At 41.2% G+C, this 25,459-nt stretch overlaps 1 protein-coding gene across 6 annotated transcripts in view; it reads right to left on the bottom strand.

The window, feature by feature from the left end:
- The window catches only part of LOC140204441 (spermatogenesis-associated protein 7-like), a 95,594-nt gene that overhangs the window by 35,378 nt on the left and 34,757 nt on the right, over positions 1-25,459 (bottom strand). For 4 of the 6 annotated variants that reach the window (XM_072271163.1, XM_072271172.1, XM_072271178.1 and 1 more), the window contains 3 exons: positions 20,485-20,609; positions 11,681-12,138; positions 10,275-10,335 (listed from right to left, as the gene is read on the bottom strand). In XM_072271163.1, coding sequence (XP_072127264.1) covers positions 10,275-10,335; positions 11,681-12,138; positions 20,485-20,609 — 644 coding nt within the window. Of the gene's footprint in view, positions 1-10,274; positions 10,336-11,680; positions 12,139-13,693; positions 13,854-20,484; positions 20,610-21,481; positions 21,659-25,459 lie in introns of those variants that run through there. The other 2 variants (XM_072271188.1, XM_072271182.1) reach the window with 2 other exon arrangements.

Here is a 25,459-nt window from a genome sequence, read left to right as displayed (position 1 = left end):
ACCTCTCATCCTCCATCGCTCCAAGGAGAAAAGGCCAAGTTCACTCAACCTGTTCTCATAAGGTATGTTCCCCAATCCAGGCAACATCCTAGTAAATCTCCTCTGCACCCTTTCTACGTTTTCCACATCCTACCTGTAGTAAAGCGACCAGTGCTGAGCACAGTACTCCAAATGGGGTCTGACCAGGGCCCTATATAGCTGCAACATTACCTCTCAGCTCCTAAACTCAATCCTACAATTGATGAAGGCCAATGCACCGTATGCTTTCTTAACCACAGAGTCAACCTGCGTATCAGTTTTGAGTGTTCTATAGACTCGGACCCCAAGATCCCTCTGATTCTCCACATTGCCAAGAGTCTTGAGTCTTACCATTAATACTATATTCTGCCATCATATTTGACCTACCAAAATGAACCACCACCTCAGTCTTATCTGGGTTGAACTCCATCTGCCACTTCTCAGCCCAGTTTTGCATCTTTATCAATGTCCCACTGTAACCTCTGACAGCCCTCCACACTATCCACATCACCCCCAACCTTTGTGCCATCAGCAAATGTACTAACCCACCTCTCCACTTTCTCATCCAGGTCATTTATAAAAATCACAAAGAGGAGGGGTCCCAGAACAGATCCCCGAGGCACACCACTGGTCACCGACCGCCATGCAGAATATGACCTGTCTACAATCACTCTTTGCCCCCTGTTGGCAAGCCAGTTCCGGATCCACAAAGTAATGTCCCCTTGGATCCCATGCCTCTTTACTTGCTCAATAATCCTTGCATGGGGTACCTTATCAAATGCCTTGCTGCAATCCATATACACTACATCTACTGCTCTACCTACATCAATGTGTTTAGTCACATCCTCAAAAAATTCAATCAGGCTCGTAAGGCACAACCTGCCTTTGACAAAGCCGTATACAATCTTGAGGTTCATCTTCTTGTAGGCAACTAGAAAACGAAGAAATACAAAAATACAAAAACTCCAAACAAAAAAGACTGGCAAACATCCAATGTGCAAAAAAAAAGAACAAGTTGTGCAAACAATAAAAAAGTAAACAAATAATACATAGAACATGAACTGCAGAGTTCCCAAAAGTAGGTCTAGAAACAGAACCAGCTCAGTGCTGAGGCGAGTGCAGCCAGTCCAGGAGCACGATGGCTGCTAGCTGCACAGCCAGTTCAGTACTGAGGTGAGGGAAATCTTCCAGAAGCCCAAGGGCTACAGACCACAGCTGATGTCTGTTCAGCGCTGAGGCAAATGAAGCTGGCCCAGGAGCCCAACGGCTGCAGAGCAACAATTACTTCTGAACTTGGCTCCTGCTCTATCTGCGTAATGGTAGCAGTGAGAAGGGCTTAGATGGGAGATAGGAGATCTCGGCTGACACAGAGAAATGAACGGTTCAACCTCCATTCAAGGTATATGTCCTAGTGCCATTACTACACCCAAAATGCAACACCTTACACTTACATACCCATCTACAATTTTTCAGCCCATTTCACCAACACTTCACTAATCACCCTGTAGTCTAAGACTCCCTACATACAGCCAACTACTCCTATCATGCTTACTGATCATGCCTCCTACATCCATATCCAAATCATTCAATTCCAGCCCAAATCCCTGCAGAGCACCACTCATCACAGGCATCACAAAATCAACCCTCTACCAACACTTTTTGCCTCCTATTGCTAATCCAAGTTTGGATTGAATTTACTAACTTGACCTGGATCCTATGGTGCCTAACCTTCTAGACTAACCTCCATATGCGACCTTGTCTGAGACCTTATTTAAGTACTGAACTCTCATCATTTTGTTACCTCTTTAAAAATTCTTCAAAAATCTAAAAAGTCTGGAGGTTTAGCCTTACCTAATTTTAGGTTTTATTACTGGGCAGTTAATATACGATATCTTAGGTTTTGGCTATATTATATTAATCATGTAGACTGCCTGGTATGGGTTTCTTTAGGAGCTAACTCTGTTAATAAATTTTCTATTATTTCTCTTCTTGGATCCTCACTTCCTTTATTTGTAAGTAAATTAACTGATAATTTAATAGTTAAACATACTCTGAGGATCTGGATACAATTTAGAAAACATTTTGGTTTATTGAGATTTTCCCTTTCTAGTCCCATTTATTCTAATTTTTTTTAAACGTTCCATGATTGATTTAGTTTTTAAAGAATGGGACAGGTTGGGTATTAAATGTTTTCGGGATCTGTTTGTTGGAGGGATTCTTTTCTCATCTGAGCAATTGTCAACTAAATATAGCTTACCCAAAACTCACTTTTTTTAGGTATCTACAGATCAGAGACTTCCAAAGATCTTAATTCTGCACATTTCCTGTAAGCTCAGACAAGAACTTACTAGACGTAATTTTTAATTTGACACCTTTTCATAATGGTGCAATATCTAATAGTTATGGTATGTTACTGGAGACGAGGAATGTTCCTTGAGACAAAATTAAGAATCTCTGGAAACAAGATTTACAGGCATCAATATCTAAGGAAACTTGGAATGAAATTTTTAAACTGGTTAATACTTCATCGCTATGTGCTTGCCATTCCCTCATACAATTTAAGGTGGTACATAGAGTCCATATGACTAAAGATAAGCTATCTCGTTTTTATTCGGATATATCTCCCTACTGTGACAGATGTAATAATGGAGAAGCTTCATTAATTCATGTTTTGGACTTGTCCGTGTCTTGAAAACTATTGGAAGGAAGTTTTTCAAACTCTTTCTTTACGTTTCAAAGTCAATTTTAAGCCTAATCCTCTGACGGCCCTATTTGATATTGTTGCAGGATAAGATATCAAGCAGAAGACATCTGATTTACATATTTTGGCCTTTAGCTCTCTTATAGCAAGGAGGGTGCTTTTGTTTAAATGGAAAGATGTTCTTCCTCCAACTCATGCTCAGTGGTTATGTGACATTATGTCATGCTTAGATTTAGAGAAGATTTGTTGTTCAATTTCTGAATCTCATCAAGAATTTCAAACATTGTGGGGACCCTTTCTGAATTATTTTCAAAACCCTCAATTCATTGTTTAAATTCAGATGCTGGCTATTATTAATTTTACGAGAAGGTATTTTACCTTTTTTCTCCTTAACAAACAGCTTCGGTCTTGGTAAGGGTTAGACTTTTTTTTGTAATAAACTGGTATATTTCAATATAACTATTGACGAACACATGAATATGGGGTAATGAGCTTATTATTATGAATAGATATAATGTTATTGGTAGTTTTTAAAATCTTTTTTGACCTTTTACATACACTTTCTTGTACTCTATGTCTTCTTCTATGTGGAAACTAATAAAAATATTGAAAAGAAAAATTCCTTCAGATTGGTCAAACAACATCTGTCTTTGGCAACGCTATACAGGTTATTTCTAATTAGTATCATCTTTCTAATTGATCATTAGTTAAAGGATCAGCACATTTGATGAGAGATTCAGTAATGAATCTTACAGACATGAAAATCGGTAATGCTCTGTCTTTACAGATGGTTGTTTGTTTGATACAAATTGAATTGAATTGAATTGATTGACTTTATTTCTTACATCTTTCACATACATGAGGAGTAAAACATACGTCTCCATCTAAAAGTGCCATGTGCAGTCATAGTAATTTATAATAAATAGAACAGTCAATGTAAAATAGAGTACACTCAAATAACCATGAGTTCATCAGTCTAATGGCCTGGTGGAAGAAGCTGTCCTGGAGCCTGTTGGTCCTGGCTTTTATGCTGTGGGTACTGCTTGAACTTCTAAAGTTCAGTACCTTATACCTGTCTGTATTAAACTCCATCCTGAACACCGGCGTGCCTCAAGGCTGTGTGCTGAGCCCTCTTCTGTACTCCCTTTTCAACTATGACTGCGTTCCTGTACATGATTCTAACTCCATAATCAAGTTCGCAGACGACACCACGGTGGTTGGTCTGATCAGAGGGGAAGACGAGACGGCCTACAGGGATGAGGTCCAGCACCTGGCTGCGTGGTGTGCCGACAACAATCTGGCCCTTAACACCCAGAAGACCAAGGAGATCATTGTGGACTTCAGGCATGCCAGGAGTCACACTTACATCCCCATCTACATCAACGGAACTGTAGTGGAGCGTGTATCAAGCTTCAAATTCCTTGGTGTCTGCATTTCTGAGGATCTCACCTGGTCCCTGAACTCCTCCATCCTAATCAAACAGGCACAACAGCACCATTATTTCCTGCGGAGCATGAAGAAAGCTCATCTCTGTCCCAGGATACTGACGGACTTTTACCACTGTACCATTGAGAGCATACTCACCAACTGCATTTCAGTGTGATATGGCAATTGTCCCATATCGGACTGCAAAGCACTCCAGCGTGTGGTGAAAACTGCCCAGTGGATTACCGGCACCCAATTGTCCACCATTGAGAACATCTACCATAAACGCTGCCTGGGCAGGGCGAAAAGCATTATCAGGAATGCATCTCATCCTAACCATGGACTTTTTACTCTCCTCCCATCTGGTAGGCGCTACAGGAGCCTCCGCTCCCGCACCAGCAGGCACAGGAACAGCTTCTTCCCTGAGGCTGTGACACTGCTGAACCTCTCATCACAGCACTAAGCAGTATTGCATCCGTATTGTACTGTCTCAGTACTTTTATATTTGTGTGCTGTAGCACTTTTTTTTATTCGCAGTTATTTTGTAAATAACACTATTCTTTGCATTTCTGGTCAGATGCTAAATGCATTTCATCGGCTTTGTATCTGTACTCGGCACAATGACAATAAATTTGAACCTAATCTAATCTAATCTACCATTTTTCAGCCCATTTTTTCAGCTGGTCCAAATCCCTGTGCAAGCTTTGAAAACATTCCTCATTGTCCACTACACCTCCAATCTTTGTATCATCAGCAAATTTGCTGATCCAATTTACCACATTATCATCCAGATTATTAATATAGATGACAAATAACAATGGACCCAGCACTGATCCCTGTGGCACACCACTAGTCACAGGCTTCCACTCAGAGAAGCAATCCTCCACTACCACTCTCTGGCTTCTTACATTGAGCCAATGTCTAATCCAATTTACTACCTCTCCATGTATACCTAGCGACTCAATCTTCCTAACTAACCTCCCATGTGGGACCTTGTCAAAGGCCTTACTGAAGTCCATGTAGACAACATCCACTGCCTTCCTTTCATCTACTTTCCTGGTAACCTCCTTGAAAAACTCTAATAGATCGGTTAAACATGACCTACCACGCACAAAGCCATATTGACTTTCCCTAATAAGTCCCTGTCTATCCAAATACTTGTAGATCCTATCTCTTAGTACTCCTTCCAAAAATTTACCTACTACTGATGTCAAATTTACTGGCCTATAATTTCCCCAATTACTTTCAGAGCCTTTTTTAAATGATGGAACAACATGAGCTATCCTCCAATCCTCCGGCACCTCACCGATATTTTAAATATATCTGCCAGGGCCCCTGCAATTTCAACACTAGTCTCCTTCAAGGTCTGAGGAAATACTCTGTCAGGCCCTGGGGATTTTATCTACTCTGATTTGCCTTAAGATAGCAAGCACCTCCTCCTCTTCAATCTGTATAGGTTCCATGACCTCACTACTTGTTTGCCTTACTTCCATAGACTCCATGCCAGTTTCCTTAGTAAATACAGTCGCAAAAAACCCATTTAAGATCTCTCCCACTTCTTTTGGTTCCATACATAGCCGACCACTCTGATCTTCAAGAGGACCAATGTTATCCATTACTATCCTTTTGCTCTTAATATACCTGTAGAAGCGCTGTGGATTATCCTTCACCTTGACTGCCAAAGCAACCTCATGTCTTCTTTTAGCCCTCCTGATTTCTTTCTTAAGTATTTTTTTTGCACTTTTTATACTCCTCAAGCACCTTATTTGCTCCCTGTTTCCTATACATGTCACACATCTCTCTCTTCTTCTTTATCAGAGTTCCAATACCCCTTGAGAACCAAGATTCCTTATTCTTATTCACTTTGCCTTTAATCCTGACAGGAACATACAAACTCTGTACTCTCAAAATTTTTCCTTTGAAGGCCTCCCACTTACCGATCACATCCTTGCCAGAGAACAACCTGTCCCAATCCATGCTTTTTGGATCCTTTCTCATTTCTTCAAATTTTGTCTTTTTCCAGTTTAGAACCTCAACCTGATGACCACATCTAGCTTTATCCATGATCAAGTTGAAACTAATGGTGTTATGATCACTGGAACCAGAGTGTTCCCCTACACATTTCCGTCACCTATCCTAACTCTTTTCCTAATAGGAGATCTAATATTGCATCCTTTCTAGTTGGTACCTCTATATATTGATTTAGAAAACTTTCCTGAACACATTTTACAAACTCTAACCTGTCTAGACCTTTAACAGTATGGGAGTCCCAATCAATGTGTGGAAAATTAAAATCTCCTACTATCACAACTTTATTTTTCCTGCAGTTGTCTGCTATCTCTCTGCAGATTTGCTCCTCCAATTCTCGCTGACTATTGGGTGGTCTATAATACAACCCCATTAACGTGGTCATACCTTTCCTGTTTCTCAGCTCCACCCATATGGCCTCGGTAGACAAGCCCTCTAATCTGTCCTGCATGAGCACTGCTGTAACATTTTCCCTGACTAGCAATGCCACCCCTCCCCCACCCTTCATTCCTCTGACTCTATCACATCTGAAACATCGGAACCCTGGAACATTAAGTTGCCAGTCCTGCCCCTCCTGTAGCCAAGTTTCACTAATGGCTATAATGCCGTAATTCCATGTGTCAATCCACGCCCTCAGCTCATCTGCTTCCTCACAATACTCCTTGCATTGAAATAGACACACCTCAGAAGATTATTACCACCACACACAACCCTTCTATTTGTGACTTTGCATGAACTTTTAACATCATTTATTTTCACCCCCGCTCCACTATCTGCTCTGGCACTCTGGTTCCCATCCCCCTGCAAATCTACGTTTGTAGTTTAAACCCTCCCCAACAGCACTAACAAACCTCCCTGCAAGGATATTGGTCCTCTTGTAGTTCAGGTGTAACCCATCTCTCTTGTACAGGTCCCACCTGCCCCAGAAGTCGTCCCAATGATCCTGAAATCTGAAACCCTGCCCCCTACACCAGTTCCTCAGCCACGTTTTCATCCGCCAAACCTTCTCCAGACCCTCTCCAATGCCAGCGCATCCTTAGACATTGGGGTCAAATCTGCTCACAATGCTTCAATTATGGTCTTACCAATGCCTTATAAAGCCTCAGCATGACATTTTGATAACTTTTTAAAAAAATTGTGAATGGAGATAAACTTTGAGCAAGTATTAGCAAAAAGCCTTATTTCTGATCTTAAGAAATAAGAATCAAAAGTAAACTTCATTGATCTGAGAGGAAGACCTAAGACCTCATACTGAGATGCTCATCTTCCAACACTAATTTTCCTTTGTGTAAGTTATGATTTATAATAAAAAGATTTTGTCTCAACTTTCCATTTTGATTATAATGCTCCTTAATACAGCATTCATCTTAGTAATTGGGAAACTCATGAAATGCAGGATCTCTCTCATCTGCATATGGGAGAAAAAGCCAAAGGATCTCAGAGACTCTCTATCATTATTATTTTCAAGATTAGGAGAAAAATTTATCACTTTAACTGGTGCAGGGTCTCCCAGCTACGTACTACAGGAAAGACCATAAGGAACCTCCTCAACCGCCTCCTCCCGGGGCTGAAGAGCCTTTCCAAAGTCAAACGCTCATCCTTCTGGAGGTAGAATAGACATGATCTTCATAAGCACTGCACACAAAATGTGAAGGAACTCTGCAGGTCAGGCAACATCAACAGAAATGAATAAATAATCAACATTTCGGGGTGAAACTGTTCTTCAGGAATGTAAAGGAAGGGGAAAGGTGCCAGAATAGAAAGATGGGGCGATAGGGAAGGAGGACAGCTAGAAAGTGACTGCTGAAGCCAGGTTCGTAGGAAAGGGTTGAGAGGAATGAATCTGATAGGAGAGGACAGTGAACTATAGGAGAAAGGGAAAGAGGAGGGGACCCAGGGGCAGGTGAGAAGAGGTAAGAGGCCATAGTGGAGAATAGAAGAAGAGGGAGGGAATTTTTTTTTAGTGGAGGGAGAAAACAATATTCATGCCATCAGGTTGGAGGCTACTCAGATGAAATACAAGGTGTTGGTTCTCCACTCTGAGGGTGGCCTCATCATGGCACATTAAACAGCCATGGACTGACAGGTGGAATGGGAATGGGAATCGGAATCAGCTTTAAAATGTTTGGCCACTAGGAAGTTCCACTTTTGGGGGATAGAGCAGACGTGCTCTCCAAAGCGGTCTCCCAATTTATGATGGGTCTCACCAATGTAGAGAAAGCCGCAACGGGAACACTAGACATTACAAAGATTCAAGCAGATTTGCAAGTGATGTGTTGCCTCGCCTGGAATGTCTGTTTGGAGCCCTTAAGGGAGGTGAGGGAGGAAGTGAATAGGCAGGTGTAGCACTTTGGTTACTTACAGGGAAAAGTGCCAGGAGGGAGCAGGATGAACGAACAAGGGAATCATGGAGGGAGCGATCCCTGTGGAAAGCAGAGAGAAGGAGGAAGGTTTGCTGATAGGATTCCTTTGGAGATGGCGGAAGTTGAGGAGAATGATGTATTGGATACGAAGGCTCATGGGTAAGGACAAGAGGAACTCTTTTACTTTTAAGGCAATGGGAAGATGGGGTGAATGCAGATTATTACAATGCAGCAACAGATACGTAGAGAGCAGCTCTAAGTAGTGTACAAGGTTTTTATTGATTTTACAGAAAGCTGAATCCTTCAATAATCTGGAGAATTCTACCTGCATGATCATTCTATGTCTAATTTACAATAATTCAAACCATGATCCATAAACCTTTATTTTTTGGTGTCCTTCTGTATGAATCAACAAAGGTCACCCCTGATAATCAAGATCAGACGGAGATCCTCAAAAACTTTCCATTTCTTTAGAGCCAGTTCTCAGCAAAGGCCAACATCAATGGTAAAATTCATCACTGTCTCCAGTGCCCCAGTACAGTCTTCATTTAGTTCCTTAGTCAGTGGAACACCAAAACAACAAAGCAGTGATGTCCATCCCTTTTGTGCTTTGGACAGATGAACAACTTACTGTTGATTCCTCAACAGACTGAAGAACTATAATGCTGTCTCTGCAAAATCCTTCAAAGTAATTGGCAACACTGGTCAACTAATGTCAGAGTTTTCTCCCAGGCCAACATCCCCCATCAATACCTTCTGATCATACACAATCAATTCTGGTGAGTAAGCTACACTATCAGAATATCTGATCCCAAAAAAGACCTCTACATTATAATAAGAGACTTTCTAGAAGACACAGAAAATACTTAAATGATACTCCTCAAAGCCTCCTTATAAAGTGGAATACCCTCACCAAATCCAGAAGATGCTTAACCTGTGTCTGTTCAAAATGGGAAAGGAACTTCATAAAAGACACTGAGCATCTTGAATCTCTACAACAGGGCATGCAGAGGCCATCAATAAACTGCAAAAAGAATGCACATTTCACATACCCCATTATGTACATCCAGTCACTTGCATCTGACTCCAAAATCCCTCATCCGACTTACTATTCACCTCAAAGCCCAAAGAACTGACATGAAGTTAAGTCATAGAGGGTAATTGTTGATTAGCATTTGCAATGTCTTTGTGGATAGGACAAATGCATGCAATTTCAATAATCATATGGTAATACAGCCTGATTAATGGAGTGTTCAGTTCTGAAGCACAGCACTAGAACACTAACTTAATACAGAGTATTTGCTGTGTCAATATGCTGTACATAATTATTTTTTGACATCAAATGGGATGATTCAAACAGGATGAGGAATGGCACTCAAGGTCATGGACGAAATGCAGATGTTGGCTGATAAAGATCATTCACTTAACACTTTACTGAAGGTGGTGATCAGTACATTGTCTTTCACACTCATGGAAACAGATATTTATTAAAAAAGATATTTATGAAAACTTATAAAATTTATAAATATTAAATTTAATTCATAAAATTCCATTTCCAAAAATGCAATGTCATTTAAAGTACAAAGATCAAAAGCAATTTTTATCAGTACCTTGATGATTTATTTATACAAATGTGTGAAATAATTAGTCATATTACATTTCACTTGAGTTCTGTGAAATTTTGTCTCTCACTACAGCAAGTAAATTTGCCTGGAATAGTAAACTTTTTATCGTCTAACCTGTGATGAAGTCAAATGCGAACAACCTTTCTTGTTCTCCAGTGATGATGAATCTTGAGCGCTATAAATTACAAAAGTAGCTTCATGAACTAGTTTTAATGTCAATTTAACAATCAAAACAACATACCTAAAACTGAACAAATGTATCTTAAATCTTTAACTTTGTGATATTGGCATCATTGCTAATTTAATTCTCCATCCGACTCCCACTTGGATCTAACAGTCTGTAGCCTCCTGCAATACAGGCTTGAAGAACATAACCTCATCCTTTGCCTGGGCCTTCTGGACTTAAAGCTGAATTCTAAAACTTCAAGTAACTTAATTTCTCTGTTTGTATCAGTCACCCATCTGTGATATTGATCAGCTTGTTTGAACTGCTCTGCATTTGGCGACTCCTCCAATTTTTTGTTTATGTTCTCACTTTCTAACTGCTCCCAAGGTCAGTTCCTAACTATGCTAATATATGTAGATAAGAACCTTGTTACCTATACCTTATACCCCTGGTCACCCTAATCTTACCTTATTAGAGATCCATCTTTTCCCACTCTTCCTACTGGAGTTTTCCAACTCCAGTACTCTATGCTTCATTTATGAAGGCCAATGTGCTAAAAGATCTCTTTAGAACCCTATCTACCTGTGGAGTCACTTTTAAGGAATTAAGAATCTGTATTCCCAGATCCCTTTATTTACTGTACACCTCAGTGCCCTACCATTCATTGTGCAAGTCTACACTGGTCGGTCCTCCTAAAGTGCAAAACCTTGCACTTGCATTATATTAAATGAATGTAAGTAACCTGTGTACCTTTTTCACACTATCTGTGGTGCTGCCTTCAGGGAATCTTAGACATTGTATACTGAAGTCCCTCTCCTCCTCAGTATTTTCTTGTTTCCTAATATTCACTGTGTATATACTAGCCTTACCATCCTTCCAAAATGCATTACTTGAAATTCTTGGGATTAAATTCGATCATATTTCTCTGCCTATTTTATTAACTCATCAATATACTGTCCATATAATTAACACTACCATTTTTTGTCTGCAAAGTTGCTAATCATGCTCCTGACATTCATGTCCAGATTGATTACATATATGATTACATACATACCATCTTGTTCAGACCATCAAATGAGACAAAATATTGGTGCCACTGGATTTCAGAACTTTATACAACTAGTGACAGTGAAACTTCATATTTTATAGGAAAAGAGAAGAAAGATTGCTGATGAACATTTTTTCTTGAAAATAGCTTAGCTTGAAAGTAATTCTCAAATGAAAAGATATTTGTTTCTGTGGATTAACTATACTAAAATATGCAGAGGAAAATCAATACCACTTACACCACTAATTATCTGTACAACAAAAATTCTTGAAATAAATATTGTCTGTTGGCAGGAGTTCACAGTACCTGTTGAAATCAGTCTGTGTTTCTTGTGTGAGTAGATTCTTTTTGGACAGATTTTTCTTTTTCACAGGAGTATAATATCTATAATGGGCCAGAAAAGACTGTGCTTCTTTCTTTAAAATGCGTGGACTGAACTGTTGTCCATTTGTAAAGCAGTGAGCATGTTTTTCCAAAACATCACCACTGTATGTTTTTTGGCGTGCATCCTGAAATGATCTACAGTAAAGCTGGCTGTTTGCAAAGCTAGCTGAGGAGCTACGGAAAGTTTTACAATGCAGCCGAGAAGATGCTGAGGTCCTGGGGCTCAGGTCTGAGTAGCATTTTGTAAATATTTTCTGAGTTTCCTTATCAATTCTGGGAGTGGACGGTAATGTTGAAAAATCCTGAGCAGAGGCAATGGTTCGGTTCGGAGTCATGCAACCATTTGTTAAGCATCTGGTGACATCATGCATGGATGGATTCTGTGAACAAAAATGGAAAACATAATGTGAATATGAAAATGTTATTTACAAAGTACTTACCAAATAGAGAAGTATAACAAACATTCTATTACATGGCCCTTCCTCAGAAATTGCCTTATGCACTCTCGAATAGGGAAACAATAAGGGGAAAATGTATTACATGCAGTGGAGCTTTTAAAATATTTTAAACAATATAACATCACAAATGCCAACAAATTCATTAAAGGAATAATATTGTAGGGCAAATTTAGAAGATGTCTTCACCGACAGGAATTTCAACTACTAATTGAGAATTGGGGTTCCAATATGAGCTATGAAAGTCAACCAGGCTACTATTCTTAGCCAATGGACACTGTAAACAATGCTACTCATCAAGAAGCAACACACACAAAATGCTGGAGAAAGTAAGCAAGTCAGGCAGAATCTATGAAGGGGAATAAACAGTTAATTTTACATCAAGACTGGAAAGGAAGGGGCAGAATCCAGAATAAGAAGGTTAATGGAGAGAAAGGAGCGCAAGCTGGCAAATGCAGCATCTCTTGTGTCTATTCATTAAAGTCTTGCATTATAGGGTTAACTAGAGAGGACATATACAAGGGGGGATGATGCAAAGCAAGTTCTATGAGCATTCCTTTGTTATGTACCATGTTGTATGACGTGGGCAATCATGGTCTTCCCATGACCGTGACTGTTCTCGGCAAATTTTGCTGCAAAAGTGGTTTGCCAGTTTCTTCTTCTGGTCAATGTCTTTAGAAGACAGATGATCACAGCCATTATCCATACTCTTCAGAGATTGTTTGCCTGGCACCAGGACTTGTAATGCACCAACTGTTCATATGACCATCCACCACTTCTCCTATGGCTTCACATGACTCTGATCAGTAGTGGGAAGGGGGGGGCGGGGAGAGAGTTGCTAATGCTACACGTTGCCCAAAAGTGACCTGCAGGCTAGTGGAGGGAAGGAGCGTCTTATCCTTCCTTTGATGGAGGTATCTCCACCCCGACACCCAATTCTACAACCATTTATTTAAAAAAGGCTATACATAACATCAAGTTATGGGCATGTTCAGCATAGATAGGATTGGGTTTTAGGGCATGTTCCTGTTTTTATTAAATAACATTTTGTATTTGCATAAGAACTATTTATAATGTCAAAGCTGAAGAAAATGTAATCCTTCTTAATTTTAGTGCTTTGACTAGAAATGATTATCACTAAGGGTGGAAGGACTTTAAACTGAAATAGGGTTGGAAAACAAAAGTTCCCAAAGCTCTATGCAAAATCATAAGACACACAAAAAATTCTCACAGTGCATTTGCAGGAGTATGAGGGTGGATTCATGTTAAACCACTTTTCACATCAGACAGAGGCATGCTAAAAAATAGTAAATTTCAGGTTCAGAAAAATTGCTGCTTCTGCAAACTGAACATTCTATCTAAAATGCAATATGAAATATGGGCAACATCAGAAAACATTTTACACCTTTGCACTAACTTCCACTGATGAGGTAAAGTTTTGAGATTTGGACATTGCAATACATTTGAAAGGGATAATTACCTGAACATTTGGTTCCAAGGGGGATGAAGCACTGTAGAATTGGTCAAGAGAGTCAAGAGGGTTTGATTACAAGTAAGGCAGGTATGGGGATCCAGAAGGCACTGATGGAGAGCTGCAGGTCTTGCACTTGTCCAACAGGAATGATTTTCTTGCAACCTCTCTGGATGAGAACAGAGGTTGCAGGGTGAATAAGCAAACTAACAACAGCAGTGTAATACAGGGGCTCCCTCTAATTAGGAGTGAAAATGAATACAGTGCTAATAGGGGACTGTTCTTTTAAGGAGAATAAAAACTATTCTTTGCAGTCATTAGTGTGAGTCCCAAAAGCCCTGTACCTAGGTTAAAGATGTCCTCTTGGATTTGGAGAGGAATTTAAGAGAGGGAGGGGAAAGAGCTAATTATTATAATCCATGTGGGAACCAATAACTTATGAAGGACAAAGAAAGAAATTCTACTGGAGGAGTATGAGAATTTAAGGCCCATATTTTTAAAAAAGTTATTGTAATATTTGGATTACATTCAGAGCCATGTGCAGATTGATATACAGTCACGAAGATCAGGAAACACATTTGTAGCTCAGAGGATGATGCTGAATAACTAGATTTCAATTATGAAGCAATAGTAGCAATATTGGTAAAGGGGAAGTTGAATTTGTTCTATTGGGGCACATTTCACTTTCTAATGATAAAGGGGTGCAGCTATTAGAGCTTTCTCAGGAACTGCATATGCTTCTCCCAATACCTCCATTTTCTTCTTACATCTCATTGATATACAAGTGGGGTGTATGGGGTATCAGGGAGGGGTAGCACCTCTGGTGGGGGAACATGTCACGTCCTTTTCAAGGCAGTTAGTCCACCTTTGGTTCCCACCTGGCACTCAGCTCTCAACTGTGGCTCCCTGTAGCTGTTTGCATGTAACAGCGGCCACACCCCGGGCAACAGCTTTGACAAGCCGGCTAAACCAGGTGAGGGTAACCGATGGGTCTCAACCCCGCGGTGAGATAGGGAGTTGTCTATCCCAGCATATGACAGACTCCAGCGGATTGAGTGGACGAGACCAACGGAAGGTCCAACGGTCAAGAAGGCGGTCTCTGCAAGCGTCGTGGAACATGTAGAGCAGGACAAGACACAGAAGACGTCCTGGTTATCCACTGCGCCTAGTCCCATCTCCAGCTGTCTTGACTCTGTCTTGCCACTGGATCCAGATGGGAATTGGGAAGAGAGAGTGAGGCTGACGCTACGCAACTCTCCCTCACTTAAATCCAAATCATGCGCTAGTCTCAACATCATAATGGTGTCAAGGTCCTCATCGATGTTGACGATGGACGAACACATACAGGTGGGGAAGTTCACTGGTCACTAAACGTTGTCCTGATTGTGTGGGTGAGTGGTGGAGTTTTGGGAAAGCTAATGGAAAATTGGGGAGAATGGGGAGAAATGGCAGAGAACAGAATTGCTCTGTGAGCCAGTATAGATGAGTCAAAGTGGCCTCCATCTAAGTTGGAAAGAACTGTGGAAGTATGGATATAGGCTGCAACCAATGCTTTATAGTGAGTTGAATAAACAAGGCTGTAGAAAAGGCTTGGAACTTAATATTGCATGGAGAGGGTTTTGAAGAGAAGAAATTTAGAAAACTAAAGATAAATGAGAAAGTCATATTGGAGACTAGCAAAATGGGTGATGATAACCTGAGTTTATTGGAAAGTAACATTTTGAACATTGACTATCCCTCTGCTTCCACAGATGCTGCCTGATCTGCTGAATTCCTCCAGCACTTTGTTTAGTTGCTCCAGAATATGGCAACTGTAGTCTCGTGTCACCATACCTTCAGTTAGCTAATATGTGAGGTAACAGGTTCTGGAAAAATGGTAAAAGAAAACTGAAGGCTCTTTATCCAGCAAGGGAGATGAATTAATGACACAAATAGAAATATATCTAATACTCATCATAGAAATGTGATTAAAAAGTGAGCAAGGTTGGGAATTAGGTAAAGGCATCCGTTCGTCTTGCGAGACCATGGATCTGTGCCTGGAAAGTCTTCACTCTCCCAGGTGCAGGCCTGGGCAAAGTTGTATGGAAGACCAGCAGTTGCCCATGCTGCAAGTCTCCCCTCTCCACGACACCAATGTTGTCCAAGGGAAGGGCATTAGGACCCATACAGCTTGGCACCAGTGTCATCACAGAGCAATGTGTGATTAAGTGCCTTGCTCAAGGACACAACACATGTTGCCTTGGCTAGGGCTTGAACTTACAACCTTCAGGTCGCTAGCCCAATGCCTTAACCACTTGGAAACGTGCCCACACGAGGGAATTAAATATGCCACAAAACTAACATTTACAAAAAAGAAAAGTATTGGAGACATCAGTGTTAAGTTATACTTTCTCACCAGTGCTTAGTTTGGATTTTGCTAGGATTACTCTACTCCAAATGTCTTCAGGATGTATAAGATATCTACCTTTTTTAGGTATGAGGTGTCGGTAAATAGTCATCTGTAACAAGGCAAACTGATTACTTTCCCAATGAAATTTTCATTGCCAAGTCATCCATCTTCAAATTCTATGGGGGTAATTATTGACTAGAAATCTATCTGGACTAACAAATAAATAATGCAGCCAAAAAGCAAGTCATAGGCTGGGGATCCTACACCAAGTTAATCAGGTCTAGACACCACAAAAATATTGCACCATCGATAGCACTTAGCCAAGAGTGTAATGAAATTTACTCCGCTTGCTTGAATGACTGGAGTTCCAACAACAGTTAAGAAACTCAACTTGTGCCAACCCAAAACAGCCACTTGTTCAGTACGCTATGTGTCACCCTTAAGGTCAGTCATTGCACCTCTACCTGTGAAAGCACAGCTACTCACCCAGACCCATCCAACAGAAACTCCCAAACTCACAACATGAAAAGCAGAAGTTGAAGGCACAGCACCAATTACAAGTTTCTTTCAAAATCACACATCATACATTGGAAGTATATCACAATTTCTTCATAGTTTCTTGTTCTAAGTCCTGAAACTCCTGACTTAAATATAATATCTTAAGGACTGTCAAGATGGAAACTCACCACCATCTTCTTGATAAATGCTGGCTTTGCAAGCAACACCATAGCTTGCAATGGAGTTTAGATTTAAAAAGAATCAACCTACAACACATAGTTGTTCATTAGTTTTTTTTCAGTAAAGCAAACTAAATTAAACACTACTATAATTGACCTGCAAATCAACAGATCCATATTTGCTGACCCATAAAACTGGTTGTGGAAAACTTGGAGTCCAAATCATACACCCAGTGGCCACTTTATTTGGTACCTTTTGTACTCACTAAAGTGGTAACTGAGTGTATGCTTGTAGTCTTCTGCTGCTGTAGGTTATCCAGTTCAAGGTTCAATGTGTTGTACATTCAGAAACATTCTTCTGCACACCACTGATGTAACACGTGGTTATTTGAGTTACTGTTGCCCTCCTGTGAGCTTGAACCAGTCTGGCCACACTCCTCTGACCTGTCTCATAAACAAGGCCTTTTACCCCACAGAAGTTCCACTCACTGGATGTTCATTGTTTTTTTTGCACTACTCTCTGTTGTTCTAGAGATTATTGTGCATGAAAATCCCAGGAGATCAGTAGTTTCTGAGGCTACGTCCACACTAGACCGGATAATTTTGAAAACACCGGTTTCGCATAAAAACAATAGGTGTCCACACCAGGCGTTTTTCAAAATAACTCCGTCCACATTAGAACGGATATTTGGGCGAATCTCCTCCTACTGGGCATGCGCAGGACACACAGAAAACAAGCAAAGAGGAAACAGTATACCTGGTGCGCGTTTGTCCAGTTACAGACTAGAAAAACTTAAAAGGGATTGCTGTTGGCTCTCGCGCAGGAGGACTTAAAACTAAAAAACAACAAATGTATGGAGTGTATGGAGGCAACCGACAGGGAGTTCACGGACAGTATGACCCAGCTGATGACGAACACTGAAAAACTGATTAATTCTGTTGCATTAATAAAGCACCTTGTTAAATGTATAAAACATGTCTGCATCAGTGTTATCTTGTATTTCCATACAATGCTACATTAGGCTGTTACACATCTATTGTCAGAGAAGTACTTGCATAAATAGGTAAACCACCTTCATGCAAGCAAGGACAGAAAACAGGGCAAAGTGAGTATACTTATTTATTCAGTAAGCTATGGGTCAAAGTATTTGGTGAGTACATTTCTAACTCTTCTGGCTTCAGTCTTGTTGCCGTCTGTTCTGAAATTGTTAAGTTGTATGGGGGGGGTTGCGTTCAAGAAAACAATGAAATGCCGCATTGCCGCCACTAGCAAGTCATGACAGCGTTTTTAAAAATATCCGTTTACCCCGTCCACACTGCTCTGCACAATCGGCGTTTTCAAATTTACACACTCTGGAGGGCATTTTAGAAAATCTCTGTTTTTGGGGGAAGAAAATGCCGTTTCAGAGTGGACGGAGGGTCAAAACGAAGAGAAAAATCTTCGGTTACGGATTTATCCAGTCTAGTGTGGACATAGCCTGAGATACTCAAACCACCACGTCTGGCACCAACAATCACTCCACTGTCAAAGTCACCAAGGACACATTTCATCACCATTCTAATGTTTGGTCTGAACAACTGAACCTTTGATAAAATCTGCATTTATGCATGCTTTGAGTTGCTGCCACATGATTGGCTGATTTGCATTGATGAGCAGATATACAGGTGTACCTAACAGAGCAGGGTACCAACCTTTTTTGCACTGCGGACCGGTTTAATATTGACAATATTCTTGTGGACCGGCCAACCAGTGGGATGGGGGGGGGGGGGAGGTGTTCAAGTAGGGTTATACTCACCTCAACATGTCTTTTACAGTTAGGGTTGCCAACTTTCTCACTCCCAAATAAGGGACAAAAGTAGCAGTCAAATCCCGGGACACCTTACCCCAGGAAAGACAAGCATGACCATGAAGCCTTGCGCAGGCACCTGTGTGCGCATGTGTGACTGCGCATGTGATGTGGGCATGCACGTACGTGCTGATATTTGCCCCCACAAGCCGGTTTTGCCTTCATCTTCCCAACTATACTGTTCATACATTATTTCTACTTTATATAGGCTGTGTATTTATCATATCATTCCTGCTTTTACTATATGTTAGTGTTACTTATTTTCAGTTTTATGTGTTATTTGGTATGATTTGTTAGGTTATTTTTTGGGTCTGGGAACGCTCAAAAATTTTTCCCATATAAATTAATGGTAATTGTTTCTTCGTTTCACACCACTTTGGCACGAAAGGTTTCATAGGAACGCTCTACATTAGCGGGGGAAATACGGGACAAGGGTGGTCCCATATGGGACAAACCAAATTAGCCCAATTTATGGGCTGTCCCGGCAAATACGGGACAGTTGGCAACCCTATGTTCAAGTTCAACAGTGCGTGACAGGGAATGAGGAAAGGTGCAGCTGACTCATATGGTTTCCTTGCGGCCTGGTAGCACATGCTTTGCGGCCCGGTGGCACATGCTTTGCGGCCTGGTGGTTGGAGACCGCTGTAATAGAGTGGCCACTGAGGGTATATAAAGTGCATAAATGAGAAGATAGGAACTCTGTTTAACGACTCATCACTTCCATGTACTGATCAATAATCATGGTGGAAACAGAATATTTCACAGAAAGAGAGGTCAATAGGAGGTTAATTGCTGAAAAGTATTCTTGGGAATAAATCAGGCAATCTATCAGCAAAAAATATTACAAAACACTGATGTAGTTAACATCAATGTCATGAAATTCAACACTTAGACCATAACATGTAGGGGCATAGTTAGACCATTTGGAACATCAAGTTTATTATCCCTCTCAACCCCATTCTCATGCTTTCTCCCTGTAACCTTTGACCCTCTGACTAATCAAAACCTACCAATCTCTGCTTTAAATATAGCCAATGACTTGGCCTCCACTCCTGTCTGTGGCAATGATTCCACAGGTTCACTACGCTCTGGCTGAAGAAATTCCTCCTCATCTCTGTTCAAAATGCACGACCCTCTATTCTAAGACTATGTCCTGTGGTCCTACACTCCCCCACCAAAGGAAACATCCTCTCTGCATCCACTCTATCTAGGCCTTTCTATATTCGATAGGTTTCAATGAGATCCCATCTCATCCTTCTAAACTCCACTGAGTACAGATGCTGAGCCTTTAAACACTCCTATGTTAACCCTTTCATTCCTGGAATCATTCTCGTCAACCTCCTTTGCACCCTCTCTAATGCCAGCACATCTTTTCATAGATTAGGGGCCCAAAACTGCTCAGTAAGAGTAGACGCCAGTGATGGAGAGAAGTGTGGAATGCACATGAAGCCTAATTTAGATCATGAAAATGACAAATCAAGTACAAAACTGGAGAAGGTTGAAAAGGTGGGGTAGAATAAAATAAATAAAACAAAAATCGTGGAAATATTAAGGTCAGCAGCATCTGTGGAAAGAGAAATAAACTTCATTTTTCAGGTCCAAAACCCATAATCTGAACTGGGCAAAAGAGGCCGAATGTTGTACAATAGCACTGTACCAAAGCTATTGGTTGTACAAAACTATTCAGAATCCTTTTTCGTATACATTTGCTATCTTAAAAATAGTTTTCTTCTTAGTTTTAGCCAATTAATTATTATCTCAACAGATTTTGGCAAAGTCAAGGAGCCAAGAGTTAAAAATAAAGCAAAACCAGTATGTCAATTAGCCTGTTAAAAAAAACTTAATTATTCTCAAGTGTTCATTCATATTCATTACCATTAAACACACCTTAATGTGCTCAGTAGCGGTTAATCTTCCACTGCTGCCCGAGCTGGACCAAGATTCTGATCTAGCACAAATGAGTCCTTTTTGGTTTGGTGTTTGTCGATTTCTTCTCTGTAGCTGGTCTTGATCTTAAGAACAAAGAGAACAAATTGGATCAATCTGATGTTTTGCAATATTTACACTTGCATTCTAAATACAGTAGGTTTGACAGAAATGTTAAATTTAGCATAAATTTTGAAAGAATAACTCGGCCAAATTACTCCCTGGTTGGGATTCTCTCTTTCCTAGGAAACCAGGACACCATATGATTTTGCTGCTTGCACTATCACAGGACTGGCGGTCACAGTAACAATGCCAGTAAATGTATACACCAGAAATGAATCCATCAACCAAGGAAAATAGACCTCACATACCTAAACATTGACTTCCTCTGAATTCATATGCTAACTAGATGAAATTGCCAGAACACAAATGTAGTGCTAAGTCTGCAGCCATAAATTATGAATCATTAAAACCAAACATCACTAACTTTCTCAAAACAGTGAAATATTTTGTATTAAGTGTTACAAACCAACCAAACAGCTCCTGATGAATAGTATTGTCTAACCTGTCATTCTGCTTTGTGACAAAGCACATTAACGTGACGTTACTACCACCTTTTCAAAAACATGCCATTGCTTTTCTTTATCAGAGCTAGCTCTCCTTTTAAATTAAAATTGATGTACACCCTATCCTCGTTATATGGGGGGGATATGTTCCTCACAGTCGACGCATAATGTGAAATCCCATAATATGAAATCCCATAATATGAATAATTATTTAAATTGAGAAAACAGGGATGCGTTCCAGAGGGCTTCCTAAATATGTTTTATTTGTAATTTATTCACATTTTCATACCAATATGACATAAAAGCAGTACCACAAGACATTTGTATTATATTTCAACTATTTAAGGTAATATTCAAAGTAATAAATCATAGAAAGTTAACATCCTACTCACCAAGAGTGGCAGGTGTGTTCCCTCTGGGAGGTGAGTGGTTGTTATGGTGTCGGGCAGCTTTACATGGATAAGGTGGATGGTTGTGGTCGTCAGGACCATATCAAGCACAGCAAGGGATGAAGGAAGACTCACAGAACTCTTAGAACTGCCGGCAGCAAGAGATGACACCGATTTGAAGAAAGTGGTGAGGGTTGTTTGCTTGGCAGCATTTTGTTTTTCAGCATAAATTTGCTTGTAGGGAAGAAGGGTTGACGGCAGGGAACGACCGAAATGCTGACTCTGTTCTAAACTTGGGTCCATGTCCATAGCCATTTGTGCCAAATGTTCCAACTTCCACTATTCCCTCACCGTTGGTAAACTCCCGGGATTTTCAAAATCCTCTGTTGCTTGCAGCATCTGAGAGATAGTTCGCCGTTAAAAAAAACATACACCTTGAATGTGGATCACACCTTGGTCGAGTGGTTGAATCAGCGATGTTGTGTTAGGTGGCAGGAAACGCACTGTTATGTTAGGATGAATGCTGTCTAAATGTTTAGGATGGACTGGCGCATAGTCAAGCAACAAAAGAACTTTAAAGGCAAGATTCTGTTCCTGGTAGTAGCATCCCACAGCTGTGTCACCTTCAGCTGATGCCGCGCTGTTTATAATTTCCAACTTTTTTTCAAGTGTTAAAGCCGTTCTCTGCCACTCGGCTGATGGCCCAGGACATGACATCGGACGCTTAGGAGGCATAGCTAAATATTTCAAGCACAAAATCACTGCACCGTAGGCAAAACCAATGCGAGAGTGGCGGGAGTGAGATTGTGAGGCGCGTGCACCTGACTTGTATTGGCGGGAAAGCGGTGCTTCTCATCCCAACAGTGAGACTGTGAGGTGTGTGCACGCGACTTATATTGGCGGGAAAGCAGTGCTCCTCGCATAACTGTGAGCTTTGGACGCATATAATGAGGCGTTGGTAGAAATAGGTTCCTCGCACAACTGTGCATCTGTATTGTCTGAAGATGCATATAACAAGGATAGGGTGTATCAAGTCTACAATTGAAGATTTTTAAAAAACCTGCTGTTGCAGATGCTTATGCACAAGCCAAGTACAAATTCTACTGGAGATAAAATCTCAAGTGCCCACATAAATTATTTTCCATCAACTTATCTGGCACAACAACAGTGCAAAATAAGGTAAAATAGCACAGGTGTATCTGTACTGGGTATAAACAACATTGTGAGCAATCAATAGCAGCCGCTCCACAATCTACAGGCTTATTTTTCAGCATATCATACACTAGCACTATCAGCAAGCCACAAGACCAACACTCTTCAATAAATGTGGAAGAGTTTGCCAAGACCAGCAACACTCATACCTGAAAATGAGATGCCAACTTGGTGAACCTGCAACATCTAACAAGATTTTTAATTAACAGAAAAAGCAACAAGCTGATCTAGTAGGTGAGATTAGACCAAAAGATCATAAAACAAAAGAGCCCTTCTTGCTATTTGGCCCATCGAATCTGCTCCACCATTCCATCATGGCTGTTTTATTTTTCCTCTCAACCCCATTCTCCTGCCTTCTCCCCATAACCTCTGAGACCTTTACTAATCAAGGACCTATCAATCTCTGTTTTAAGACCATAAGATATAGGAGCAGAATTAGGCTACTTGGCCCATCAAGTCTGCTCCACCATTCCATCATAGCTGATCCAATCTTCCTCTCAGCCCCAGTCTCTTGCCTTCTCCCCGTATCCCTTCATGCCCTGACCAATCAAGAATCTTTCAACCTCTGCCTTAAATATACATTCACACTTGGCCTCCACTGCTGCTTGTGGCAAAGAATTCCATGGATTCACTACTCTCTGGCTAAAGAAATTCTTCCTCCTCTCCATTCTAAAAGGACACCCCTCTATTCTGAGGCTGTATCCTCTGGTCTTAGACTCTCCCACCATAGGAAACGTCCTCTCCACTTCCACTCTATCAAGGCCTTTCACCATTTGATAGGTTTCAATGAAGTCACCCCTCATTCTTCTGAATTCTAGTGACTACAGGCCCAGATCCATCAAATGCTCTTCATATGACAAGCCATTCAATCCTGGAATCATTTTTGTGAAGATCCTTTGAACCCTCTCCAGTTTCACCTCATCCTTTCTAAGATAAAGGGCCCAAAACTGCTCACAATGCTCCAAGTGAGGCTTCATCAGAGCTTTATAAAGTCACAACATTACATCCTTGCTTTTATATTCTAATCCTCTTGAAATCAATGCTAACATTGCATTTGCCTTTCTTACCTCAGACTCAATCTGCAAATTAACCTTTAGGGAATCCTGCACAAGGACAACCCCTTTGCACCTTAGTTTTTTGTATTTTCTCTCCAATTAGAAAATAGTCAATCTTTTCATTTCTTCTACCAAAGTGCATGACCATACACTACCTGTATCGTATTTCATCTGTGATTTCTTTGCCCATTCTCCTAATCTAAGACCTTCCGTAGCCTACTTCCTCAAAACAACCTGCCCCTCCACCTACCTTTATATCATTTGCAAGCTCTGCAGAAAAGCTATCAATTCCGTCATCCAAATCATTAATATATAACGTAAAAAATCGGTCCCAACACAGAGCCCTGTGGAACACCACTCATTACCAGCAGCCAACCAGAAAAGGCTCCCTTTATTCTCACTCCTTGCCTCCTGCCAATTGACCACTGCTTTCTCCATGCTAGAATCTTTCCTGTAAAACCATAGGCTCATAGCTTGTTAAGCAACCTTGTGCGGCAACTTTTTAAAGGCCTTCTGAAAATCCAAGTACATGTAGCCCCCCGGGCCGCCCTCAGGATCACTCGGCTCGCCGTCGTCTAGGGAAACAGCCTCGGTCCCGCCAAACTGGGTAATTCATTTGTGTGGATGCTGTGTGATGTACCCCACCCCGCCCAAATAACAGACAATACACCAGATGTAATTAAATGATTTACAGTTTATAGATATTACTGGAACTATATAATTAAGAGAGAATAAAATATAGAAGGAAAATAAAAGGCGCCACACTTATCAAAGTTCAATCTCTTCATGCACAAAACAGTTGGAGCTCAAGGACCTTCTTCTTCACCCTGCGACCCCTCGGACCACCTCGACCGGCCGCCTGGGACCAACAACGGTGGTGGACCAGACACTCCACACGAGTCCGTCTCCGTCTCCTCGCCGAACACTCTCCTCGGGGTCCGACCCCGTTAGCGGACTCACAGCACCTCGTCCATCCTCTGTCTCGCTCTCCCGCCTTCTGCCCCAAAACCGCACGCATACAGTATCTTCAAATACCCCAAAACCATAACAACTATCCCAATTGGTTAATAACATATTTCTTATCACACTCTAAACCAAAACAAGCCGCTAGCGCAAACTTTCTCAGCGTTTAACACAACAAAGCCACATTCCCCAGATTAACATAACAAAGAGGCCATTTTAATTAGCCTCCGCAGTAACATAAAAGTCGAAACCCCCTTACACTCCCCCCCCACCAAATAAAGTCATGTCCTCATGACTTCTAAATAACTCGCCAACCAGTCCTGCAGACACACAACACACACATACACAGATACACACAGTGCCAGTGCTCCCCAAACAGTGGACCTTACGCCCGTCCCACGGGTGTTACATAGGCGAACCTATCTGGGAGCTTCTTAACCCTCCGAGACCTCCGTACCCCCTCACCTAAACCCAAAAGGCTCAGACACTACTAGGGATACCTCGGGCCTGTTTGCCAACTCCTCTCTCACTCAGGCCACCACTACAGCTCGGAGCCCCTTGTCCCGTGTCCCGGGCCCCGCCTCTCCTCCTTCCCGATCCTGCCGCAACTCAGACTGCCCACAGCTAGCCCTCCCCACTACACCTGACTCAGTGGGAGAAGGGCCAAAGGTCACTTCCTCAATCATGGGGAAGTTAGCGAAAGGCAGCATGTACCACATGTGCAACACATCATCCTTCGAATCCGTATCCT

Source organism: Mobula birostris, chromosome 1 (assembly GCF_030028105.1).
Source record: "Mobula birostris isolate sMobBir1 chromosome 1, sMobBir1.hap1, whole genome shotgun sequence".
NCBI classification, from domain to species: Eukaryota; Metazoa; Chordata; class Chondrichthyes; order Myliobatiformes; family Myliobatidae; genus Mobula; species Mobula birostris.
The sequence above is the reverse complement of the archived record's forward strand: the minus strand, read 5'-3'. Positions and strand labels throughout refer to the sequence as shown.